The following is a 27,624-nucleotide window of genomic DNA, read 5'->3' as shown; positions in this document are numbered from 1 at the left end:
AATCTTGGTATTGTAAAGTTAAGTCTTGTAACAGTTTTCTCAGCAGAGGACTAAGATTATCATAGACTTTTATTTCGGGTGGTGAACTTCTTTATTGCTTGGAAAATCAAAGTAACCTACATCTATCATTGCACACGTTTAATACTCTCATGGATTTCAGGACTGTTAACGAGTAAATCGTTCGATTTTTAAGTGGAATTTTATTGAACTTATCAGAGAACTTGTCAGGTGCATATAATCGAGGAAATGCAGATATAATTTTTATTTGATATTTAAAGCATGAACAAATTTTACAAATGAAGAGAGGAACATCTCGGCAGGCAAGTGAAAGACTAGAATGAGGCTGTTGGCCGCTGAGTTTGCAGAAAAGGAACTAGCGACTGGGACTCGTGGGTAAAATCACTTCGAGAAAAAATTAAAATTAACGTAAGAAGAGTGGAAATGTTCGTGTCTAATGTTTAAACAGCCTATAATTCTCTGGAAAATTTCCAAGGGATCACTCGCAACCCTGACCCGTATGCAATGATATGATGTAATTGTCGAAATTTCAAAATAACCGGTGTTTGGATATTCAGGCTTCGTCAAGAATAGTGGAATATATGTGATCTGCTGGATCAAGTGACAAGTTGATAACCTGAGATAACCTTGACGGCAAACGTTGCGAGGCACAAACGTCATCCGCGGAGAGCACCTGAACCAAATTTCTTATGTAGCACAGAAATGAATGTTGTAAATAACGTACTTCGATTAACCGGACACCGTTCCCTCGAACCCACGTGAGCAATTCAGACAAGGCAACCGTGGAACGGGTGCAATCGCGCAGATCCTGGAAGGAATAGATGTCAGGGGATCGCGGTGGATTTTGAAAGGATATGGAGCTCACGTTCGCTACATCATTCAGGCTCTCAATGAAGGTCTCTTCACAGACCGGTGGCTGCCTTCGAATCCTTCGAAATAGGTCGCTTGAAAGGGGGCGAAGACGTGCGACTTCCTGGAAAATCGGCTTACGTTGCATCCGTGTCCCGAATGTCCTGATGTTTCAATCAGGATGCCCAATTGAGTATAATTTATCCCTTGTGCACACCTTTTTGGTATTATAAAGATATTTCTGGTTTCTTAGAGACGACCGCCCACTGTAGGCAATCCCGTTTTTGTGGCTCCTAGTGAACAGTCTATTATCCTTATCTTATTAATTAACGTTACTACCATTGAAACACTACCACTCTAGGGCATAAGCCCAATCGCACTATTATTTGTGCAAAAGAAAGAAGCTAATATTTCTTCGCACCACTACACAACATGTGAAGCGCAAACTGACCTTAGCAAAAAGCAACCTCGAACTGGGTGAATGAGCCCCAAGCGCTTGTTCCGAAAAGGAGAAACAATCCATCTAAACGATATACTTAGTTAGTATAGTTACTGACAGACCGTAATACGATGTCTTGTTTTCGAATTCTAATTCTCACCAAAGTCTGAGCGACCACCGACAAATTTCCATCCTGACTTATCGATTCTGAAACATCCAAAAGAATCTTTGGATTCTTGATCAGATGGACCCACACTCGCAGAATGTACAAGTTCGACTTCCACTGCTGCGTAAGCTGGTGGTCGGTCATCTAGAAAAACAAGAAATTCCTTTTTAATTGGGATTTCGCAAGAATGAATGTTTTACCCCATTGCGAGCTGCTTCCTCTTCCAGTAAATCAAAGACTCTTTTAAGAATAGGTGGGTAGGTCGATGATTCTAGGAATAGCACGGACTCGAGGAAGTCTTCGATGTATTTTTGCACTGTTCCCTTGCTGAAATTGTAATTTTCCTCGTTTAACAATGTGTTTTTACTTTGAAACAACCAGTTCTCACCTTGTGAGAAGCCGTGTAAGGTACACTTCAGGTATGGATTTCGGGATGCTCTCATCTATTTTCTTCTTCTTTTCCATTGTCAAAGTTCGTGATGGGCTTGATAAATGACAGAATCGGCCGGGTGGATAAACAGGAGAAGAACGATCGAGTGATGACCATGAGGACTTGCCCGAATCAGCGAGAGAATCTGAGAGGTCAAATAAAACTGCCGATACAAAGTCTCTGAAGGAGTCAGAACAATACTTCTGTAGTTAGCAGAACCCTTCTCAGAAGGAACCATAGCAATGCGAGATTGATTCGAAATCCCATAGTGTGACAGGGTGTTTAGTTTCGTTGGCCCTTTCAGCGTGTTTGGTCCTGACCAGTCAGAAAGTAGCATTCGGCCACGTGATGGACAGAACAGCTCTAAAAATCGTTATTGAGGTTCTCCATTGATTCAGTTCGATGTGACTTAATGTAAATCGACAATGTGTCGCACTTACATACTTATTAAACCCACCTAGATCAAAGCTAGTTATAGCTGGGCGTTGACTATGAGGGGTTCGCTTGAAGATGTTGTCCAAGATTTTTTGCTTCAATTGAGAGATAGTATCGCAAGCTATTGCTCTAACAGTATAGGGACCTCGACCGTCCAAGTTTGTAACTAAGCAGTCCTACAATTTGAAATTAAATTCAATAACACAAAAAGACCTAAAAGTAGAACGGATGAGTCACCACATAAGAGCAATCCACAATCTCTCGAAGAAGCTTCGATTCGTTGATTGTATATCGAGCATTGCCAGTCACAGCATCCACAGGTCCTCTCTCAGTTTGATATTTGAGCGCCTACATTAAAACTCTGACTATAAAAGGCAAAAAAATTGGAAGCATATTACGGAAAATCCTGACTTTGAATAAGGTGTTGTACTTGTGCGCTTGATATTGTGAAATGGATTCGTAGAGACAGATTGTCAACCATTTCGCGACCATTTTCTCAACGACGCTGTCGCTTTTGCGGAAGAGTAACTCACTATTTCCAGCCTTAAATGTGGCACTTACTATGTATCACTATTGTTACACAACACTGGAAAATGGACATAGAAAAGCGAAAAATTTTCAAGAGAAATGTAAAAAGTCCAATGCACAAATATACTAAGTGACAGATGTTCTCAGCCGCAAGACTGCCCTTGGCTTCAGAACAGCGACCACATGGTTTAAAACATTTGGCGCTGACTATACGTTTCAGAGGCTGGGTCAAATCGAATATAGGCTCGAGACTTCGCTCATGTATCAGAGAGGAGTTCCTATTCGACTTAACACGCTATGCGCCGACAAAACCTTAGGTGATTCTCTACATTCCACAGGGGATATTTCATGTCTTTATTCCTCTTTTTCCACGGATTTCTCTTACCAGAGGGATCAGAGGGGTCCCTCAAGGAAAAGTTTGGAGCTCTTTGTGTTTCACACGAAAGGAGAAGCTGCTTGGCAAATTCTACCACGTGATCTGGGCAAATGGAGGTATTATCGGCGCCCGCTTGAGCCAACCGATGTACAAGGGGAGTTAAGGTGATCAAGATGATCAAGGTGATTCCTTTCTGCTCAAGATTTCACTTTTGTTTAAGTAGGTGCAGTTTTCCTAACTAAAGACCAATGCTTCTAACTTTTAATAATTTATTGAAAGGAGCAGTAACACTTCCTGCACAAGTGTTACTGCTCCTTTCAATAAAAGCCTATTCAATACGCGAAGCAAGTTTGAACAACGTGGCGACCCACCACACGGCCACAGTAAATAAGTATAGAGATGAAAAAGAAAGGGATCAAAAGATTCATTGCTATAACGGTCTTTTTGAGCTAACGTTATAGTCCATATCGAAATAAGAACTTACGTGGACACTCTTAGCAATGTGTGCTCGCAGAAGCGAAAGTACGATGTCCGTGCAGTACTGGAAATTTCGAAGCAGTACTGCAATTAATAGTGATGAAAGCATGCTCTTCTCTCCAGGCGACATTGTTGGCTCCGACTCGGCTGTTTCAACAATCTAAAAGCTCAATTAATTTGGTTAAGGTAAAGAAAGAGGAAGAAAGGGATAAATCTCGTGGTAATTTCCTCACAGAAAAAACGAATTGCTTGCTACTGAGTAGAGCGTCGAATTGGGCCAATGTTACAGGTAATGTAGAAACATAAAGTGATGTTGAATGTGTCCACCCATTGTCCTCCCATAGTAGACGATGTAGAAATTCGGGAAATGTGGTGACATCCATCCCTTCATAGTCGTCCTCACCGCAACTTTCCATTGTTGTTTGCAATTCAGCGAATGCCTATACTCAAGGATTACACTTCTGTACTCGTACGTATCGTTGCTGTGCGTACAGTGGGGTTGACGCAACGCGTCCGGGGAATATAGACGCTAGTTCCCTGAGGAGCATACCAGCACAGCAAAACTGTGCTGTCGATCAGCTGCGCCTCAGTAAGACAGGACACTGCTGATGCTTCCTTCCATTCGGACGCGTCGCGTTAACCCAGTGGAATGCGTTCTATGTGCTGAGAATAACGCAAACCTGTTTGCACTCTTTGCGCACGTTACTCTCAAGGTGTTCCATCTGCATCTGGATTTTCCTGTAGTCTCTTTCCCGCTCCGTTCTTCGTTTCTTCCAGAGAAAAGCAAGAAGAACAAGCACAGAACACAATGCAGCAAGTGCTGTGATTACCTAGAAAATGCGCTCTCAGAGTGAGAAAATTAAGTTGAAATGAGCAGACACTCACGAGGACCCAAAGACGAAGAGTCGCTATTGGATCAACATATTCGATTAGTCCCAGCTCAGTCCGAAGTCGTCCCACGGTCACCGACACCAAAGGAAGTCCACCAACGATAGGAACACCTGTGGGAATAGTAAATAAAGGTACACTCCTTAATTTCATGATTATCATAATCCGAATCACCGGATGCAAAACCGGTGAAGTCTGTATCTATACACGGCGCTGGCCTGTACGCGAGAAAAGTGGCGTACTTTTTATGATTTTCTACATAAGGACAGAGAGGCTTAACTGTTCTCAAACAAATTACCAACAAAAAGGATAGTTAAGCCTATAGATAGGTTGTTGTGGTTTGTGTTGAGCCTAAAGATAGGTTGTTGTGGTTTGTGTTGAACCTAAAGATAGGTTGTTGTGGTTTGTTTCGAAGTCTCAATATGAACCTGAAAACTTCCTCAGGTTCATATTGAAACTTCGAAAACCTAGCTGCTGAGAAAACGTGGGCTCACAATAATGAGGGAATTAGGGGCAGGGTAAAAGGGTTAGAGCTCAACAACAAACCACGCTCATCAGTTGCCTCAGGTTGCGTTGCTGGACCAGAACAAACCAGTTGGCGGGAGTCGACCAAAGTGACGTAGCATCTTTCGGATCCAACGAAAATCTGAATAATTAGATGCGGGGAGCGGTCACTATATCAAAAATAGGGCAAAATGTAGTTTGTGGGAGGGGCACGCAGTGACGCCCTTATTTCTGGAAGTAAATAACTAAACCAGTCGGGAGCCTAAGACCTAAGCATTAGTCTTGGAGGATCTATGACGTATAAGTTAAAGTTACAGAGAAAAGTAAGATAGGGTGTCCAGAAATAAGGGTGCCAATAAATGCTCGCCAACTACATTTTCCCCGAAACATTTTCAGAGGAAAGTTCCAATGGTAACCTTGTAGTCCTGCGGCTCTGCTGCCTCATTTAGATGTGTACCATCGAGAATCAGCGGTTGATCACCTTGATGAATACGAACTCCTGGAAAGAGATCATGACTTGGATGTTGCCGAATTTTCGCACCCTCAGTTTCGAAATTTTGTGTTGGATGCCCCCAACAGCACTCAAGTGCAAGTTAATTAGTTCAGCAAATTATTCCTAATGCAATCGGAAGAACGGAACCCAGTGCCTTCACTGCGATGTACTTTTATGATTTGAGACCTTGAACACTTCAAAGTAAGATAGACACTGTAATAAGACATATACCATAGATAGAGAATGAAAAACTGAACGTGTCCGTGCTACTCAGAATACTCTTTAAAACCTTAACTTCACAATTTTGGAAGGATTTGTCCTCATTAAGGACCTATTTAAGTTGCAGTGAGATTTCCCACGAATGTCTGTGTACAAGCATAAGACGTGCCTTCAAAGGGTGAACGATAAAATGTCTGTAGTTAGTCGGTCCTCAAGGGATTCCCAACGCGCTCACTTCTTTTAGATTTTACGAACGCGTGTCCAGCCCGTACAATTGCTTCCGCGAACAAGCCGATACATCAAGAATCGTTTATTCGAGCCGTTCATGTCTTCAATTGAGAATCGTTTGAGGTTTATGAAAGCGTGTGCAGCCTTACAATGACTTTCGGGGACTACCCTATAAGTACCCTACAAGTAAGTGTTTTTGCCCTCCCAGACAGGTTTGGTACCAATTTATCGACCCCGGATGGATGAAAGGCGCTAGGAAGGACTTCGAACTATCAATCGATCGTGCCCTCACTGGGGAATCTCTTACCAACTGCGCTACACTCGCCCCTTACACTTCAAACGTACCTTTAAAAGGAGCGAATTCCGGATCCGGCACCACCCTCATTTGTATGCGATGGCCGAGATTTCGTACTGATGTCACGTTCTCCATTGCGAATCCCACCGGGAACCTTTAAGAAAGAAGTCGATAGTCAAGAGTATGGGCATATTTTGCAAGGTTTGCGAGAACATGGAACAATTTGAATAAGTGAATGTTGCATTGGACCATCTATTGCTAACTTCTCATGAAGTGATTGAAGGCAGAGTTTGAGAAATTTTTGATCTTAATTTCTTTCCAGTATTCATTAGGGATCGGGACGTAGTTTGAAAAAGGCACGACAAAAAACGTTCCTTGCAAATTCCAAAATGTGAATTAAAAGCATGGGACAGTAGCATTTATCCGAAGGGACAACTTTTTACAAGAGCGTGAGTAAAATGAATGCGCTTTAAGTTGATAACATCACTACATCACGGATTACATCACGGATACTACAAGAAGTTGTTTTGTCGGACAAACTGATCATTTTGCGTTCTTCTGATCCATTTCTACACTTGAAAGGAGTGTTCTGAATCTTTGCAGCCGCTTACGCAAGTGCACCGAGCCTCTTGTTGTTCTGACGCGATGATCAACTGTCCCCCAATGGAAATAGAAAAACCGATGGCGTTAACCAGCGGTAGCTTGTTACATTTGTTCCGAAGTTTTAAATATTCTACGGTTCCTATAGGGATTGGTTTTAGATTTACAGTGCAAATTAATCCAAATTAAATGGATACACTGTGAAGGACATTCACGCTTTAAGGATTTCTTGGATGTTAAAGTCTTAAAAAGTTTGAACCATTTTTTAAGAAAGCATGATAATCTCTTTCTTTTAATGCTTACTAATTTTTGAAGGCTTGTTTAAATATTAAGGAACAAGAAGTTGTATCGGTTTTAAAAGTATTCTTATTATCTTTCAAACATTTCATAAGATGCGACAAACCTTGCATAAGCGGTCCTTGAATGTGGTCCTGGAAGTAGTTGAGGAGTCAGACAGAACATAAAAGTTGCATTTTGTATTTGACACGAAGAGAACGTAGAAACCACTTCGAACGGTGGTGCCGTGGAAGAAACGAAGAATATCCGCGCCGACTGCACTACATCGAAATTAGTCCCCTAAATCAATCGTAGAGGTAGTGAAAATAAACCTGAAAACAAAAAATTGGCGCCGAATGTGTTCCAGAAGTAGAAGGGAGGAGCGCGCGTTGCGGTAGACGCGTTGCGCTCGCTGTCGGATGAACACATTCGGCGCTTAGTGTAAACTGCGGTTTCTACCTCAACGGTGACCGTCCTTCCTCCTGATTTGAAGCTTACTAGAGGATATACGGAAGAAATTGATGGATCTGGACGGAATTCGAAACTGTTCGGGACATTCATGGTGGCCTGATCAATTTTCACTCTGATTCGAGCTTTCATAGCCGATGAAGCCTTCGTAACAATACACGTCAGCGAGGAAGTAGAGTTTCGCTGGAATTTTTCCAATTGCTTGAGGAATCTAATGCTTGGGTTCTTGAAATTTTCTCACAACTCACCACAATGCTACCACATGGAACATCTCCGATATCTACAGTAACATTCGAGCCAGCATCGAGGTTCTGTCCATGTAAGGTGATCTGAAACGTCGAAATTCGGCGATTTTCATCGGTTAAAGTATTTCCTTAGCCGAACAATCTTAATCCTTAGCCGACATAAAACCAATCTTTGACCAAAACCATAAAACCTTACAGGGCAAAGATTGGTTTTATGTCTAACTTCAAGAACTTTTCAGTCCGAATAATGTAGCTAGGTCTTTTCATATTCCAATGTTTATACTATTACTGATGATGTGAGGACATCTGGAAAGTTCCTTTCTCAAATAGTTTTTGTAAATAGTTTTTAGGAAAAAAACTATTTGTACGTCGAAACATTTTGTTTCGATGTGATGCAGAAATTTTCTAGTTCTTTTCTTTTGAAACTCAGTTGATATTTATATTTAACCTCAGTCCACTGTGTAATGGCATCTGTCTTAAGTAATCACTAAGCAAGATTGTCGTAGGGCAGATGTAATGACGTTTTTCCTTAGAGTAAAGGATTTTTCTCCGTTCAAAAATTCTTTAATCAGCCACTGCATTATAATATTTAAATTGAAGCGGTTTTGAAGGATATGCGCTTGAAAAAATAGCTCCATTGTCAAAGTAGTTATAATAATGCAGTATTTTTCTCCGTAGCCGTTCTTAGTATCTTCGTTTAATTTCTAGCACATATGTTGTAGTACAGTGTCCTTGCAGAGCCGCTTTTTACAGGAATTTAATTTATTTTTACACATTTTCAGCGCTGTTCGTGACGATAGTGCCTTAAATTAAATGTGTTACTGTATTTCCAGCGGCAAATCGATTTCGCCCAACTCCCAGTGAGAAAAAAATGGGGAAAAAAGTCTTTCTTGCTCTATGACAAAATCTTGGTCCGAAGTACAATCGTCGGTATCGTTGGTAATTTTGGCAAAAAAAAAAACTTCCTGATCAATGAAGGATTGATATATCATTTAGCATAGAGAGGCAGGTCGGCGCTAACCTTTGTTCCTCCAGAAACTGGAGCGACAAGCGGATACGCGGAGAATACAGCGACATCCACGAATGAGTACAACATAACTGATTCAGCCGCTCTCGAACTCGCTCTACCGATTGCGACACGAATCGGTCCGGATGAACTGCCCTAAATCCACAATTCCACATAAACCAGATGATCATATATGACTATTTTGAGAAGCAGATACAAACCTTTTCGACTCGACAGACGATCTTCTTGGATATCTCGTAATGGATCACTGAACAACGACTTCCAGCGACAAATACGCGGTCTTTCACGTCTTCGACTGACGATCCTAGGTCTCTTCCGTAAATTGTGATTTCGGTGCCTCCTACCATCGGTCCACTGCTTGGTGAGAACTACAACAAGAACATTCAATCATCTCTCGGTGACAAATTTTTTTTGAGAAACAAAATATCAGTGATGCATGAAAAAATTGACTTAGTCTGCTAAGGTTTTATATTAGTGACCCCTTCAAAATCCTTAGTTACTTCACATAAACATGTTTTTCCACCATTTTGGAAACCCAGTCACAACAAAAAATTGAATTTGAAAATAAGCAAGGTGTTTTTTCTAGTCTATAGAAATTTGTTAACGAACCGAAGTGATCAATGGTCGATCACAGACGACTTCTTGAGCTGGTTGAGGACAATCGTGAGAACAACGTCCACTACACCATGAACAGTTCCAGGAGGAAGAAATATAAACACATGAGGAACAATCAGCTGCCAGCATGGAGCACGAATACACCAGCACTGAATAGGTTCAGATGAAACACACGTATAGTCGGCGCAGAACGCGTTCAGCCGGGTGGGCGCGACGCCTCCGCACCGCAACCGCAACACTCTTTCTCTGCTTGATGAAGAGTATAAAGAAGGTTTTGAATGAGCACAAACCTTCCGTGCTGTCCACGACATCCTCATCTTGCATAAATTCCAGTGGAGCAGTAACGTTCGGTAGTGGATCGAGATATGACAACCGCATCGGCATACATTTGACTGATTCCTGAAAAGTCTGCTTTTATATAATGATTCAATGCTTTCAGCAATTTTTGGAGTTTACAATATTCTAGCATTATATCGGAATTTAATTAATTGTTCCGTAGTTACGTCGTCATCTCTCATAAATCCATTAAGAACTAAAGGTCAGGAATTGCTGCCTTTTTCTGGAAGTTTTTAAATTGTTTCATTTCTTTACAATAGCGTAATTGCTTCACGTGTGTGGTGTAGATGGACTTCCACTTACGGTGAAAATCAATCGATCCTGCCGTAGGAACGTATCTCTAACGTAATCCAGAGATCTATCGTATAAAGAAAGTGCAGACTACACTTTGAAACCAATTACAATCTTGGTATACAAAAATACGTGAAAAAATAGAGTGGAGTGAAGCAAATGAGCAGTAAAAATAATCTAAACTAAAAGGTATACGAAAATACAAGTATTTAAGAAGTATTCGATGCATAAGAGCTGTTTCGGAGAATTTTGAGAAAAGACCATTTGGACACATCTTGTTGAGTTTTTAAGGTTAGAATCATTAATTTAAGGAACAACCAAGATTGTTAACAAACTTTATTACGGCTAACGTAGTTTAGTTTCGCACTTTCAGAATCATTAATGTTTTTAACATACATTTTAGAGTTAAAGGTAGCCGTATTTCTGTGATAATCGGATCGAAAGTGAGGGCAATGAAGCCTCCGAGAAAGTTACCGTACTATCGTTTAAAGGCATCACCCCACGAATCTGAGGTGGTGCAGATTTCAGGTGGAGTATTCGTATACAGGATGGGAGACTACGGGGTGATTCCGTCCATTTCTTGCTAATTGCCGTAAAAAACGGCCCGGAAGATACGGCTTCATTCGTTTTGGCGCACCATTTTGTACAAGAGGTTCGATTGGAGCGCGCCAACCTTGTGCGCCGCCGCATCTTCCGGGCCGTTTTTTTTTACGGCAATTAGCAAGAAATGGACGGAATCACCTTCCTCTCCGTAGTCTCCCATCCCGTATACGAATACTCCACCTGAAATCTGCACCACCTCAGATTCGTGGGGTGATGCCTTTAAGATAAGGGAGCGATTCCACCACGCGCATTTCCGCTAACATCACGGCAACGCGGCTACTGAGGTGGGCACAGCGGTTTGGGGTCTTTTGGTTTTCGTTTCCGGGTGTAATAACCTAGGGGGTGATGACTTGTTCTGGATTAGGCATTTGAGCGGATATATTGCAAATGGTCTGACTTTCTAGGCTCTGACGAAGGCGACAACGCTGAAACGTTAGCCGTAATAAAAACTGTTTACGATTTTGGCTACTGCTTGACATTGTCAATTGAAGAGCTGTTTCTTCTTCCCAAAACTTTACGTTAGTATATTAAACGGATCCCGCAAAGCTATCCTAGTCACATCGTATTCGTGAAAGAAATTCTCAACAATGCAGTGCAGTGGTATTGCATTTCTGAATACTTTAGTGAAAGAATGTCCAGCACAAACGTTGAAAACGTAAGAATCCACTTGACCAACTCGAGATGTCAAAACACTTGAAAAAGTGCAAGTACAGTTGACGCAGGTCCATATTTTCACGGAAGAAATCTTATGCCTATGCTAGAGCAGGCGTACTTCTATAGTCACAAACAAATAGAGCAGTGTTTGTTCATGAATTACGGTACTACGGTTGTTGTCTCTTAATTAATAAAGCGAAAAAAATCTCCTCACACTCAAGCCTTTTTAGGGCCGAAAAACAAGAAATATTCATGGGCGAGAAGAGATCTATTTTATTTCGTAATGAGTAGTCACTTCCTCTAATTTTCTGAAACTTTCTTTTGTTTAGTAATCCTCGAATAACAGATTTGATTCAGTGCCAAGTGGAAACACGTAAGTCGAAGCAACCATCTAGTAACTCTGAAGAAACTCAATCGGAACTAACAAGAGTTTTGAATCTTCCGTAGAACGTTTTTCTTTAAAAGCAGTGGTATCTTCTGTGCGTACCTTATTCAAAGGGAAACTCAACGTGGAAAGGAGGAGGAAAATCCAACTACCGACAAAACGAAATGAAACGAGAACGGATTGCTGGATTAATCGTCGGACCAATATAATCTTAAAGGCATCGCCCCACGAATCTCAGGTGGTACAGATTTCAGGTGGAGCCTTCGTGTTTTTTTTTTTTAGTTTTTTTAAAGTTCAAAGATTTATTTAATTTTAAAGAGTATTGAAGATGAGATGAGATGAAAGATGAAAGAAAGATATCTAAGAATTTTAAAGATTATTAGGTGAGAGGATAGAAAGGGTTTTTCGCCGATTATCTGCAGAATCAAAATGGAAAAAAAAACCGAAGTGGAAACTTGTTTGTGAAATTAAGGAAGCCAAATTTTTTCAGCGCTTTTCATTCCGTGTAACCTTTTTTCAAATTGGCATTAGAATACCTCTCAAAACTATGACAAGAAGGATAACCTTTTTCAGTTCGGTTTGGATTTTCAGTTTAATTTTGATTTTCAATTTGGAAATTTGGAAATTTGAATTTTTCATATTGAAGACAATCAATCAGATCAATACAAATCTACGCTACAGCTCAAGCAAATCAATGGAAAAAGTAAAACCTTTCTAATTTTTATTCGTGTTTTGGAAGAAAAAAAAAAGAGGGGGAAATTTTTTTTTTTTTTTTTTTTTTTTTTTTTTTTTTTTTTTTTTTTTTTTTTTTTTTTTGGGGTTTTTTTTTTTTTTTTTGAAAAGAGGTTTTTTGACGGATAATATCTGCATGTTTGAGCCAGTTAAATTCGAGTAAATGCTGTTTATTTCAACTCCAACAGCAAGCAACGAAACTGAACCAGTTCTGGAGGAAATCACCTGGAATACATCGAATTCCCTACCTTTAGAAGAACTGCCTTAGCAGAAATCGGTACCCCATCCAGCAATATCCTACAAGAGTAGTCGCGATCCGTAGGTAAACGACTCAAGTGAGCCACAGAGAACGAAATCTCTTGCGAACTTCCCCTCGGAATCGAAAGTTGCGACGGTCGCTTGATGTGCACACATTCTTCGGATTTCTCCTTTAAAAAAAGTACATTCAGAAAAAAACTAGTTATCACTCTTGAAGTTGTAAAAAAAAAGAAAGTCAATCAAACCCCAGCACAGTTTCCACTTGAAACACATTTGTGTGATATCGTACACCAATCGCAGCCAGTTTCAGAGGAACTGCATGAGGAGCAGCTGCAATATTCTTTTTTTTGCAATATTCTTTTTTTGCAATATTTCTTTTTTTAGGGTTAACCCTAGGAAAATGGGGAACAAAAAAGGAGGAAAATTTACGTTTTAAAGGCACCACAGTTGAAGATGGTGAAATTGTGTTCCACTATGTGATAAGAGCCGGCAGAAGTAGTGAGCACAAGCAGTTCGGTAAACGACGATGGCATTTTGTTTGACAGACGTACGGGAGGAGACGAGCATGAGACGCCAACCTCTGTCCAAGTGGCAGGGCTTGATAGTGACCCGAACTGGCACACGTATGTCTAAAAAAGTTTCTCCTGCTCTTATTTTCTCCATGTTTACCGTCATTTATTTTCATATGCAAGAGACTTTTCAAGAAATCCCGCTTAGGTTTATTGAAATTTTTGTCCTAGTTGAGCCGACACACATCTCTGATCTGTGGGTCAAACGCAGGTCCTAGTTAGTATCAAGGGAGCAGTTTTACCATACGGTAGCTTGCAGCAAGCGACACAGCTACTGTGGTAAACACAACAAATGGTTTTTTTCGTTTTCAGTTTTTGGTTTGGGATATCATCACTTTTTCAGCGAGGACTTAAAAATTGTACTCTTCTGTACTCTTGTGATTTGACCAACCACATCAGATCGTAAAAGTATAAACCACTGTAACACCCTGTACAGCAGAATATTTTTCTAAATGTAATACAAGGACCTTTCGACCTATTTATCTTTGGCCATAGAGCTAATAATTTTCCGTAAATCGGTGGTAATCTGAACTCACAAATCCATCTGGTTGAGGCAGATGTTTGACGGGAAGCGAGATATTCTTCGGATTGTCGATAGAGATAGAAGCAGGTGAAGGTGGTCCATTCTTTTCAGGACAAACGCTTACCTAAATCATTTAAAACTCCTTTACTTTTACTATCATGTTACTCTGTAATAATATATTCCATTACCGTCGTTGAAGGGCAATGCATTGCCGCAGTGCATTTTCCGGTTGCCGGACACCATCGGCACATCGGATCGGGTGACGAGATGCAAGCTGAGCACGACAAAAGAGTGTGACACGATGCCAATGGAAGGGTCACTATCTGAAACATCCAGAAAGAAACATGAGCTCGTTGAAAGCCATTGAGCTTGAGCATGAGCATGAGCAGGAGCCCATAACAACCATCATCTTAAGCCCCCTCACGCACACTCCCTTGCTTTTTCACTATCACAGCTGTGTGTTTTCAGGAATCGTTTTCAGTGCATCCACACAGTGCACTTTCGACAGCACAGGAAATTACTTTAGTGACTTTCATTAAAAGGTTTCTTAATTATATAGCCTAACTGATTTTTTTAATCATGAAACATGAAGACATGAAAGAATAGCATCGATTAGAAAGAATAGATATGAACAAAATGGAAAAAAGCGGGGTAGATCAAAAAAAAACTTTGTTCTAGTCAGCAACTGGAAACGACTATTTTGGCGGGTTACAATAAAAAGCACCAAAAACAACATCGGTTCAAACAATTGTTCTTGAATAATTAGTATTCTTCTAGAATTTTATATTCTACTTTGTGTTTAGCATTTTTTTAAATTCACTTTTGTACGAGTAACTGCGTAATGCATGCGACCATCTTCTTTCACAAATCTATTTTTTTATGATGCCAAGGTACTGAAGGGATCAATTCCATGTACGGAACTGTATTCTACTTTGTTGTTGCTACTTTGTTTACTCCCTCTTCTCTTTTTTGTTTTTTTTTTCTCTGCACGCCATTGAGCCCGGTGAATAAATAAATAGTTAAATAAGAAGATATATAGAAAAAAGTAGAGCAGATGCAGATACAAAGATACAGAACGACAACAAACCCCATTTGGCAGCGTTGCATATATCGTAGTCTCTCGAATATCCAACTGCTGTACACGTGAACCTAATCGATCGTCACCAATACTCCTGCGGTCGTACTGCTCCAGACTCGATGACGACTTGGACTTGAACTGAAAAAAAAAAATCGTTTAGTCATTACATGTGTGTTGCTAGAACCTCCCCAGGGAATCGTATCTGTTGAAAAATCGAATTAATGTTTTTTTTCTGGTACAAAAAAAAATTCCTTCGAAATTGTTGAGTTGCTACATCCTCCTATTTTCGCTTAAATACTGTATAATTATGAGATATAATAAGTAAATGCAAATCAGTAAATTGCTCCTTCATTTGTACGTCCACATGGACGACGAATTTTTCCATTTCCGAACCAAATGCATTCAACCTTCTATTATTATTTCTATTAAAAAGTCACAAAATCAGAAAATAACATCAATTTTAGAATGATAAAAACTATTGGGATTTTCTCCTCCAATCCAGATAAATTCCAGTGAAAAGCTTCGAACTAAAATCTACTTTCTCGTCGGATTTCCAGGTAATTCTCTTTCTCTCACAATAATAATCTGCTTCTAATTCTCTTTCTCTCACAATAATAATCTGCTTTAGCAGAATATTTCATTATTAGTTGACAAACACCTGATATCTTTCATTCCTTATCTGCTCTAAGTGCAAATTTTTAGTGACTCTCCTAAAAAGGTCATTAAAGAATGAATTATCGAATTGTTGGCCTTGGTCAATCCTTCTGAAGCGTGTCCGATTCGATTTCGATTTCAATCCCGGATCGTTTGACGTTCTTGATCGTGCGTGTATGGTGTATTAAATGACTTCCATAGAGTCATCTGACGTATCTAATCAGTGTTATTATCCTTTCAAAGATATTCTATACCAATCCAGTGATCCCAGTTTCATGGAACGTTTAGTTCGCCTGGGGCACTTTCGTACCGTAGACTTCGAATACCTCGTTGCGAATCCTCTTACCATTACACCACGTCGCCCCCAAAAGGATATTCATACACGGTGATATCGGTTTCTATTTGTATGCAGGAAATATCCACGGTTTGTTTTCTTCGATGGAGGACGGCGGCGTTAAAAGCGCATGAGCAGCATAAGGATCAATTTCCAGTTTAGTACCTACGCACTCTTCCAAGTGTTTCTACATTTGCATTCATCCTGGCCGAGTGGATCCTTACCAGTGTTTGTGAAGTCAACCTTGCCACGCAATCGAATCGAATCTGAATCGGAATAGTGAAACATAACATCCGAGCCGCGTGTGTGTCCATCCGTGTGACACACACGCGGCTCGGATTCTCAACACGTTCTTAAAAGTTGAACCAGTCAAGATCGGAACAGCTGAGGAAGCTCTGTGTGCTGTTCCTTGAAGGCCTCGTTTACGGGAATTCTTATCGTTGATTTATTCGCAAGGATAACTACGGTTCAGAATGTGGTCTCCACAAGTGGCAACGAAAGTACGGAACGCTCCTTGTAAATTCAGTAAACAGATGTTCCAGTTTATCCGACGAGGCTTCTCTTTACAAGTGTGGGAATGATAAAATGATAACGTTTAAAGTTATGAAAGTGAGTATTATCTGACAAAACAGTCCCTCACATCTGTAAAAATAATAAAATACTATCTATGTGTTTTTAATTCATCAATCGTATAGGAGTTTAGAGTTACCGTTCTCGTTAAAAGTAAGTCTCGGTAAAGGGACCCCTCGAGTGCTCCTGATACTGATCAGTTATTCCATACGGTAGGGAAGATTTCATATTTTATTTATTATTTAAAGAATTATTTAAAGAATAAGGGATCAAGTGCACGGCGTTGATCAATCTCTACGAAAGTGTGCTTAAGCGTTCGATTTCACTTCAGAATCGTTTAAGATTTATGAAGGCGTGTCCAGCCCTACAATCGCTTGCCGGAGCATCAATTTATCGCAGAGAGATGAAAGGCTTGGTTGGGGCTGGGACGATTTCGAACCATCGATCGATCGTACAGTCACAGTGGAACCTCGTACCGACTGTGCTACATCCGCGCAACGTTTCTAGTTCTTCATTTACTTAACTTAATCAGTGGGCTGATGTCATCGTCTGACGCGATTACCCGCATCCTCGCCGAGGTGTGCATGGCCTTGAACACCTGGCTCCGCTCGATCTTCTCCGAGAGCATACACAAAATCAATCCCTTCGTCGCTATTTTTTTTAGCTAAAGATATTCGTATTTTCTGAAAATACCCAGTTTCAAAGGTACTCTCAAAAACTACCTACATCATAAACCTTATTTAGCAGTGGAAAGAACTTAACATGGAAAAATTCCACGAACTTCTGTTTGCTGCTTTCGAACTGGCGAGAAGAATGTGAGAAATGGAATGCACTAGAAGTTCAATGATTTGGGTGGCACGCATATTTGCAACGATGTCTGGTTTCTTCATCCGAAGAAAGAGTTTTATCAAACCCGGAAAAACTCCCCGGCTATCGATCTGCGATTGTCAAGAAGACAAACGAACTCGCGCTGCCATTGAGGCCTATTCACACATCAAAAGAAATCCCCGCATGTTTACGGTTTACCGCTGGCACTAATTTGAGGAACGGACAAACAGACAAGGGTCCCAGAATGTGGCGAGGAGTAGTCATTTGCGGATTGGTGGGGTTCGTCCAAGTTTTTAGTAAACGCTGTAATCTAGGACCTGATTGTGTGACAGAGAAATCGCTTTGTTCCTAACAAGTTCAATTAATCAAGGACCCACCGCCTCGAATATCTCAAACTAGCCCGAAAAGCGAGATCTCATTTGTTCACATAATTCAAGAGGAAAAAAAATGATAAAAAATGTAAAATAAGTGGTAAAAAAAGAAGAAAGAGAAGATTCTTCGGAAAAGATGAATCTATTTGAATTTGATTGTAGTTTTGATTGAATTTTTTGATTGATAGATTGAATTTGATTTTGAATGTAGCAGTCTTCACCGCGTCTCGTGCTCTGCAACAAATACGCCCGCGAAAATCATCACAACCAGGTTCTAGGAAGAAAAGGAGAAAGATGGACACTGAAGTAATTTGCAGATATCCGGAGAAGTACAACTTAAGATCACATGTATCAAACCAGATGTGCGCTAAGTACACGCAATTTCTGTTTACTAGTAATCCATTTATGTGCAGTCCCCACTAATGCAGTTTCAAGTAAAATATTTTTCTTCTCTCCTTTAAAAAACGCAATAATCAAATCAGCATTTTTTCAATAATAGTTTCTAGAAATGATTTTCACACGAAGAATTAACTGTGAGGACCTTTGAAATACGTTGAAATGCTTAAAGGCATCACTCCACGAATCTAAGGTGGTACGGATTTCAGGTGGAGTATTCGTGTACGGGATGGGAGACTACGGAGGGAGGGGGGATTCCGTCCATTTCTTCCTAATTGCCGTAAAAAACGGCCCGGAAGATACGGCTTCATTCGTTTTGGCGCACCATTTTGTACAAGAGGTTCGATTGGAGCGCGCCAGCCCTGCGCGGCGCCGCATCTTCCGGGCCGTTTTTTACGGCAATTAGCAAGAAATGGACGGAATCACCTCCTTCCCCGTAGTCTCCCATCCCGTATACGAATACTCCACCTGAAATCTGCACCACCTCAGATTCGTGGTATGCTGCCTTTAACTTTAAATCTTGTTTCCATATCTAAGCTGTTCCACAAAAAAAGTAGAATTCTTATGAAAATTAAAAGGGAGTGCTTAAATTGTATTTGCTATATTCTAGGATTATCCAGCCAATTCTTTCAAAGACACATCGAAAGGAATTCTCTATGCCCTTCATTAACTTCAAATACAGCTATCGGAGTTTTTTTTCTCCCCGCCATCTTCCAATGGTTGTCATTTCTGAACATCAGATATCTCGGAGGAACGAAGGAGCTCTGCAAGAAATTTGACCGCTGACTTATAAGAAAAGATCTATAAAAAAAGAATATATTATTGTTAACTAAATTCGTTAAGGCGTTTTTTTCCGAATGTTTTAAATATCGATAAAAAAAACAATACATATTTTCCACGGAAGAGAAATATAGCAAAAAAAAATCAAGAAAAGTTTGTCTACTACTCTTTTTCTACTGAAAAAAACTCGATGATTTCTTCTATTTAAATCAGAGCTGGTTTTTCTGAGCTCATCGCAAAAAAAGAGGAACTAATGTTGGAGGTTTATTTGTGTTTTTATTTATTATTCTATAATTTTAAAAAATTTTTTGGTGAAAATATAAATACAGTTCCCAATGCCGAATAGGTTTCTAGAAGAGAGGTCCTGGAGATAGTTGGATAACTCGTGTAAAAATTGAATTCTACAAAAAATCTCTTTGAAGCTCTTAAGTTTTCGCAATTCCAATAGTGGCAACGGCTGGATCGGCGGCGGCGCGCCCTCAACTTGACCCTTTTTGTCCGTGGAGGAGGCGAAATCTATTGGGCAGCCCTCGAATCCGTCTTTTACTGGCAATAAATCATGTCTCTAGAGACTCGTAACAGCTGATTGACACTCCATCCTCTCGTCACATCCTAAAACCAATGGAAGGAAGCTACGACAATCTGTTGCCTGAGATGGATTTGCTCTGTCTTACGCATGTATGTAGATCAGATAATGATGCCAAAAGAATGGTTGGTTTAAGTGTGAAGTGGAAGTAATCTACGAAGAAATTCCGATGAATATTTGCCATTTCAATTCATCTTGAATTGTAACGCCCATCTTTTGTACGGTAACTGTCATACCCACTACAATGGTTGGTGTTATTTGTCTTAATAAATGGATCCGACATATTTATTTATATTTATATTTATATTATCTTATTATTATTATTTATCATCTATATTTATATTACTATACTTATTATCTACACTAATATGATTATTATTTATTATCATTAATGTATATTATTTATATTTATATCATACTTAGTTACTTTAAGCATGAAGACAGGCACAAGGGGTGAATCATCAATAAAACCATTTATTACCACTATTCACTGTAATTATTATTTACATATCATTATTTATTTATTTGTCCATTCATTAATGCACCTAAGATGTTCCACAAAATTGGAGAAAGTCCACGAAGATGTACAAGGAAAATATAATGAAATGATTTATAAAATAATAAAATCAAAATAAAATAATAAAAATAAAACCAAAATAATAAGATGATAACATAAATAAAATATAATATTCATAAATGTGCGCCTGTATTTCATTCAAAAATTCTGTATAAATTTCGCGACGTAGTCAAGTGAAGTTGTTCAAGAAAATATAATCAATAAATTTATAAAATAATAAAATAAAAATAAAATAATCGAAATAAAATTAAAACAATAGAGCAATAATACAAGTAGAATATAACGTTCATAAATGTGCGCCAGTATTTCATTCAAAAATTCAGTATACCTTTCGAGTCCTTTCTCAGCTTCTCTTGTAGGAGAATGACTTGGAAACCCAAACACATGAATGTACTAATAAGCCCAATGGTTCCTCCTAAAGGTTAGGCAACATTCTAGTGAACTCCGTCGTTTATTTGTCTTGTTTATGGCAGATCTATGATTGTCTTCAATAAACAACAAGTGATATCCATATGGATGTAGTGTGTCCATGCATATACTAACTAAAAATCTACATTTTTGAATTTATGAGACATTTATGGCTATGATCGAAATAGTTACGTCTAGGATGCGTCAGTGGAGAGACTAAACTGGTAGGATTACGGTATTCCAAGGTCCTGTATCACTTAGTACGATATACATATGCCCAAGTTTAAGATTTTTTGGAATTTGCCTTAACTTCTAACTCTTTCCTTGTGTAGATCAGACTTTGGGTAAATCAAGAAAGGACTGCAAATATCAGACAAATAATAGTTGCCCAGATCCTTTTTCTCCAAAAACAACATTTCTTCTTCTCCCTTTTCTTCTTATTAACCATATAAGTTTATTTTTTCAGAGTTCATTGAGTTTTTTTTTATTTTTTTAAATGTTTTTTCATCACGAGATGAATGCAAGAGAGCAGGTGAACTTATTAATTTGGAAATTAATTGACCCATAAGGCTATTTTTGCCGAAAAACTACTTTCGACGACGTTCCCAAGAAATCCGCAATTCTCGGACGGGATGCATTAGTTATTGTGAGTTGATGGGTCATGGCATGTGTTCGACAAATCACACCCGCCAGCCTTTGTTGGGTCCTCGTCGGCAGCGCAAGCCAGATGGCTCCGCTGACGCCACAAAAAAACAATGCCAGATTTGCATCGAATAGAGTCGCTCACAAAGGAAGTTATTGACGAGAACATCGTTGAGATGAGGATGAAATTACCTGCAGTATTTCTCCATCTTCTGTTCCAGCTAAAACGATTTGCGGTGAAATGAAACCGCTCAGCGCAGTGATTTTCTGATTCAACTCAACGCTTGCCACCTCCACAGCTTCGATTGAACCGCCAACGCCCAACTCACATGTGTCCTCATCCAGAGGAATGCGTGATTTCTGAAATTCTACCGGGTAGTTCCCCAAATTTGAGAATAAATCAATAAAAGGCAGCATTCGAGAAAATTTTCATGTTGGATTTATTCCACTAGTAAATAGGTATCAGATGTAGTTTGCATGTATCAATGCAAAAATACGAAACAGTATGGAGAAATACAAGAAACACAGAGATCAGAGGTGTCAAATGCACTGAAAGCCGCAGATCACCTAACGAGGCAACTCTTTACACCCATAGGACTGACTAGATGAAACATCATTAGGCGGCTTAGTGATGAAACTATTCGGCAGAACAAATTTTTACACCCATGGAAGCAATCCGCTTAACTAGCTCTTATTTTGTCGATTTTAAAAGTGTAAGGAGTTGCCTAGTTGGGTAAATTGATACCTCTAATTCACAAACTTGTATCCAGTTTTTCGGGCTTTCCTTGTCATATATGCACATTTACCGAACAAATTTTTTCCAATTTAATTTTAATATTTAGTGTTCGAATCTTATTTGTGAGAGAAAAACTATCGTAAATTTCTCTGGATGCTGCCTTGTTGTCTTTAAGAAAGACTGAACGAACGTACATTGATGCACTTCGCGTCCCTGCCGACATGAGGGAGTCCGATTGAGTCGGCACCACCTCGACAGCGGTCGATGTTGTACCAAAAGGTCAACTTCAGTCGTTGCATAGAAAAAGCGCAGATTGCAGATCGTGTTTCAGATGGAGAGGGTGAGAAGGCGCCGATGAGGATGTCTCCTGAAATACGCGAACACAATCTGATTCGCAATAACATAGCTTGATAGGTAGATAGCGCCGTCTCTGTGAACTTCATAGAAAAAATCCTAGACAACTAGTGCCGCCTGCGGAATTCACAAACCATGGAAACTTGTTAGTGCTGCATCCAAACCGGCCGTGTAATCTATAATCTATGTGGTTTTTTCGAACGGTTTTTGTAGTTTTAAGAAGCGAAAATCTGGCGCGCTCTGACATCAGCAAAAAAAAATTGGAGGAAATTTTTGCGCACAGCGCAGAACAAAAAGCGAGTCTAAAATGAAAAACGAGTGCAATAGAATTTTGCAAACTCGTTGCACTTCGTAAGTGCAATGTTTCTAACGAATTTCCTGCAAACAACGAATAATACGTGAACACGAAAATCCCCTTTAATGGAAGAATAAAGTGGGATGGCAGCGGAATTCCATCGATTTGATTAGAACACAGAAGGTGTGAGAAGAATCCTAATTTCATTTCCCAGAAAATTTCCCAGAAACTATTGAAGACTTTGAGGAGTTCAGAGGAGAAATTTATTTCATATTTCTTTATGATCTTCCGTCGCTGTAGAATTTGGATTTATCTTGGAGTTTTGGAGCTAAGTAATATGTATAGCAATATATGTAGAAAATATGTATACAATAAAAAGCAGAATTACAACAAATAATGTATGCGAATATAATATGATATAATACAGTATAATATATATAATAATATATATAAACTGTATGTATAATCTGCAGCTTTTTGACTTTTTTGTAGTTGAATAAATGTTTTGTTTAGTTTCTATTTTCACTTAGTAAGCTAATTTCTAACACCTTGAGGATATTCTAAAACAAAGCAAAAAAAAAGAAAACAACAATACAAAAAACCTTGTTTTCTATCTTCATCCTCTTTCTTCGAACTAAAATTTTCAGTAAGGTAGGTTTAGAAATAGAAATTTAAATAGAGAAGAAATAGAGAAGGAAAAAGACTTGGAAATTTCTTCCACCAACTTTTTACACTTTTTGGATTCCTATATTTCATTAATTATTTTCGATCTTTCTTTTTTTTCCAATTACGTCGTTGAGTTGTAATTTTGGGTTTTCCCCCTAAAATTTGGTCTGTTTCACAAACTTTATATATTTTTTCTATTCTTACCACTCACCTTGAACATATGCAGCGGTCATGTACGGAAAATTTGCGTTGTCCTCCGTCCGACATTGTAACTCTACTTCAGAGTAGGAGACAAATCTGAAATTCACAAAGTTTTTCGGGTTTGTCCTCGCTCTTCTCTTAGATTTGCTCATATTGTAGTGTGGTGTCGCTATGTGTCGCGCCGCATTCATGGTAATCCAATTAGAATCTTTGTTTGCCGCTCACCGTATGGATGCGACGTAGCGTAAACGAAAAATTGAAGGATCCCGCAACGACCGCAACGACCAAACCATTCCTTACCATCATTATCTCAGGTACACTCAGGTACTAGCGCATAAGAAGGGGAACTAGCACCAACTCCTCACACCTCTTACGCTCACCTCCACCCGGGCTTTTACGGCAACCGAGGGATTGATTACGAGCATCGCTTTGGCCGCATGCCAATTAGCAAATAAGCAAACAATACGACGTGCGGTAACGTAAACAGCTCGGATGGTTCAAGAATGCGAGCATAGAGGTCTAACTAGCACCTCAACGAGCCGTGCCGCGTATATAAACACAACTGCCATTGTCAGCGATAATTACGTCGTGAGCAGAGTGAGGTTCGAGGACGTGCGGTGTGTGTGCAGAACACAAAGTTCGCTTCACGCCTCATCATCCTCATTTCCGGGCTCGTTTCGTTCGGAAAAGTTCGCCACGCGGACCGCAAAACGCCGTTTAAATGCCCCCGTCGAAAGCCATCGTCATCATTTCGTCGTTGATCTCGACGTGGCCCAATTGCTCATTTGGGAATTCATCAACGAGAGGAGGTGGCCCGAGAAGAAAGAGGACGCAACAAATCCTGGAATTGGATCTTGGAATTCTTGGAAAAAATTTTGCAACCCAGTCAGAAAGATGGTTACATAAAGTGCATCGGAATTATAGCCATAAGGACGACTAGAAGAAAAAGTAGAGGTGTCACATGATACTTTGCGCGAAAAAAAAACGGATAGCTGTGTTCAGAAGGATTCCAGGAATGAAAATGAATACCGATTACAAAAGCTGTGGAAAAAGAAAAGGTGAGAAAGTTTTCAAAAACCTAACGAAAACAGTGCTTCATTTAATCGGAGCATAAGTCAATTGCCCGAATTTTATAGTTCTAAATATTTTGTATTCTATTTGTTTGTACATATATCTGCATCTAAATAATACTGAGTAATATAATAAAAATTTTTCCTAATTAACCCACACCCACCTCGTATCGTTATCGCAAAATCTCAACAACTTCGCAACTCTCGTAGCACCCCGAATCTTTCGAGTGTCCTGCGATTGTACCGCAGCAATATACACATAATGTTGATGATGGAATATGTTCAGATAGTGAATAGAAAATGAGGATCGGACCTCAGCTCGTAGAAATACAGCCGCTTCACCTTCGAGGCTACCTGTATAGAGTAAAAAAGACGATGAGATCAAGAGACGATCAATCAGGATTCGTTCACTCACCTGAGTTAACCACCGAAAAACTGGGCAGCTCCCGAAGCGCAACCGCCGGGAACGGGTCCCTGTACGGTGAATCGCCAGAATAGGATGCGGCAACGGCAAATCGACGATCCGGTAAAACCATGGAGACACACGATGCGCCGGGAGAATTCGACGCTACAGGCACCTCTCCGGAGTATATAGCGGATAAGTTCCGCCGTGAACGCACCGAACATATCCCTAAAATTTCAGGATCTCCGTTTTTGTAGCAGTGATGAGATCGAAATATGGCGACCCTGACCTTGTCGCACTGATCCACAATGAAGTACTCCTTCAGGAAGGACGTGCAACACCTTGTTGTGATTGTCCGTATCTTGTAGCACTGCATCTTTCAAACAACTACTTCCATCTGCATTACAAAGTGGAGAATCCTTTACGGGACCCGTGGATACGGTATGTAATGGAAGAAGTTCGTCAACTGACAATATTGTCAGCTCATTCACCGCTCCTATATAGATCTGCAAAAAGAAAAGATGAGAAAAAAGAGGTTTTAAAAAGATGATAAAAAAAAACACTTTTGAATTGCTGGATTCTAGTTTTTTACAGGATCGGTCATAGAATATCCATTTTAACTTAACGAATTGAAACTTTTACAAATTTCATGCGCGTCAAACCTTTTCAGATCAGGTACTCAAGCGTCGGAAGGTCATTAATTAATTAATTAGAGGTTAATTAGATCATTGAAAGCAAGAAAATAATAAAAATAAAGTAAAAATACAAAGAATATGAATATAAATATGATACGCTGAAAATATAATGTAAATAGCAGTAAATAAAAATAATAAAACATTTTTTTTTCTGGAAAACTACCTTTTTATCTTACAAGGATCAAACAACCCGTTGTTTTCAGTGTAATACTAAAAGCCTTGATCCAGAAACAGATGCGCGTCATTCTTGAAGGTGAACTCGATCCTCTCTGTTCCCTAAGCATCTTCCTCATCTCCCTATTAAGGATATTTTTCCTGACACACCGTTGTGATGGATGAGACACTAGATTCATTGGTTAAATCGCAAATTTTAATTCCTTTTGGGGGAACGCGCTAGGCCACAAAAAACAACAGACTTCTGCTCCAACATCTAGTAAGAGAAGAAATCCTTAATATGATTTTTATATGTCTCAGAGTACGAATTGATATTATTAGTCTTAGTGAAGCCAAACAGGTGTAGATTAAAGTACTGAAGTTATTACTTAGTTACATCTTATTATTAGGATTATTATTTTTAGTTATTATTAAATTATTGTTATTTATTATTGAAAATACGAGCAAAAAACTGCTGATTACTTTTAACACATTGACAGCAGCGTTTTCTTTTTGCGTATCCGGAGCCTGGGGCAAAGCCTAAACGACTTGGGCTAGCTATATTTGTAATATATTCGAAAATAATAAGTTCCGTAAGTATGAAAAACCTTCACAAAGTTAGGAACTCTTGAAAAATAACCGTTGAACCGCGCTATCGCCAATAAACAACTACATAATTAAACCATAACAGACCACGGCTAATCCAAGTGAGAGCGGAACGACGAATTCTCACTTGACAGAATTCAAGGGGCCTGACATGAAACGGGCTACCGACGAAGTTGAATGAGAATGCCGCTGAACGTTTCACACAAAGACAGAGACACTCTCACGGATTCTTTGATCCTAGTGATGTGAATTTTAAACGAGTGATCGATCTTTACCAAAAGAAGTCACTGGAAGGAATCAAGAATTCTGGAAAGGTAGGGCCACCTTTAACCCACATCTTTCTTTTTGCTCAACTCTTTAAAACAAAAGGAAAAATTTTAGATCCTCGTGAATTATTTTTAGTTCGGGAAGAAGCCACTGTTTCTCAATCTCCCTCTCTTTTTTTCTACTAATACCGCCAATTTTTAATTTTATCAAATCCACTAAGATCTTTTAAATTAGAAATACAGCAAAAGGAAACTACGTGCTGTCAAGGACGAAGAAGAACAGTAAAATAAAATAAAGATAATGAATGATAAAAAAAAGATAAATAATGAAAGATATAGGTAATGATAAGATTAATAGTAAAGAAAGAAAAAAAAACGAAGAAAAAAGTATAGATCCTCTTGAATTCCTCTTGGAATGTTTTTGAAAATAGTCAAATGCTCAATGGATCCTCAGCGTTCCCATAGAAAGTAATGTTTTGCTACTGAATTCTTCAATTCCCACATAAATTCTGGATTCTTTCGATTTTCCAAATTGCAAAAATTATTCCATTTTTTCGTTTCCTTCCTCCGATGCACCAGCAAACGAATTGTAAAGTACATAGTTTCCCTTTAAACACGAAAGGCAATAGCCGATTTCCATAACGACACGAGGAATCTCTCTAATCTAAAGATCGTTGCTCTGATTCCCGCAACGAAGTCCGTGTACGTATATATTAAATTGCGCCAGCTTATAACGTATTCATAGGCCATTACCGCTGATTAACCGAGCTGGTCCGTAAAAGACCATGGAAACAGCAGCGATAGAAGCCGTCAGATGGCGTCGTCGGAGATGTAAAAGCACTATAGTCGTATACGCTAAGCGAATGAAAAACCCCTAACGACAAATAACAAAAAAAAAGTGCACTAACCTTGTCTTCGTCTAAAACAACATGATTAATGGGATTTTTCGAGAAATAATGATGTTGTGTGGAAATAAGAACATTGTAGAAATAGGATGCACAAATCAGTAGACGAACGAGAAGTCGCAT

The 27,624-nt window shown here is 39.3% G+C and overlaps 1 protein-coding gene across 2 annotated transcripts; it reads right to left on the bottom strand.

Annotated features, from left to right (window-relative positions):
* Positions 1-571: 571 nt before the first annotated feature.
* RB195_000705 (uncharacterized protein) lies at positions 572-27,624 on the bottom strand (the record flags this gene model as incomplete). 2 transcript variants are annotated; one of them, XM_064197183.1, is made up of 38 exons in its annotated part: positions 572-691; positions 743-826; positions 884-991; positions 1,319-1,390; positions 1,467-1,616; positions 1,673-1,799; positions 1,861-2,047; positions 2,104-2,265; positions 2,360-2,513; positions 2,575-2,685; positions 2,749-2,880; positions 3,726-3,878; positions 3,952-4,158; positions 4,399-4,548; positions 4,604-4,719; positions 5,153-5,252; positions 5,527-5,609; positions 6,396-6,499; positions 7,349-7,521; positions 7,681-7,872; positions 7,938-8,018; positions 8,956-9,096; positions 9,162-9,329; positions 9,571-9,725; positions 9,867-9,975; positions 12,826-13,005; positions 13,081-13,165; positions 13,265-13,464; positions 13,941-14,051; positions 14,116-14,250; positions 15,015-15,143; positions 21,344-21,511; positions 22,082-22,254; positions 23,414-23,499; positions 24,638-24,827; positions 24,889-25,104; positions 25,166-25,382; positions 27,505-27,624. In XM_064197183.1, the coding sequence occupies 38 exons, from the start codon at positions 27,622-27,624 to the stop codon at positions 572-574; spliced, it is 5,349 nt and encodes a 1,782-aa protein (XP_064053064.1). The 2 variants fall into 2 exon arrangements, with proteins under 2 accessions (XP_064053064.1, XP_064053065.1); XM_064197184.1 differs by lacking the exons at positions 25,166-25,382; positions 27,505-27,624 and having other exon boundaries at positions 24,889-25,009.

The sequence above is a fragment of the Necator americanus genome, chromosome IV (assembly GCF_031761385.1).
Source record: "Necator americanus strain Aroian chromosome IV, whole genome shotgun sequence".
NCBI classification, from domain to species: domain Eukaryota; kingdom Metazoa; phylum Nematoda; class Chromadorea; order Rhabditida; family Ancylostomatidae; genus Necator; species Necator americanus.
The sequence above is the reverse complement of the archived record's forward strand: the minus strand, read 5'-3'. Positions and strand labels throughout refer to the sequence as shown.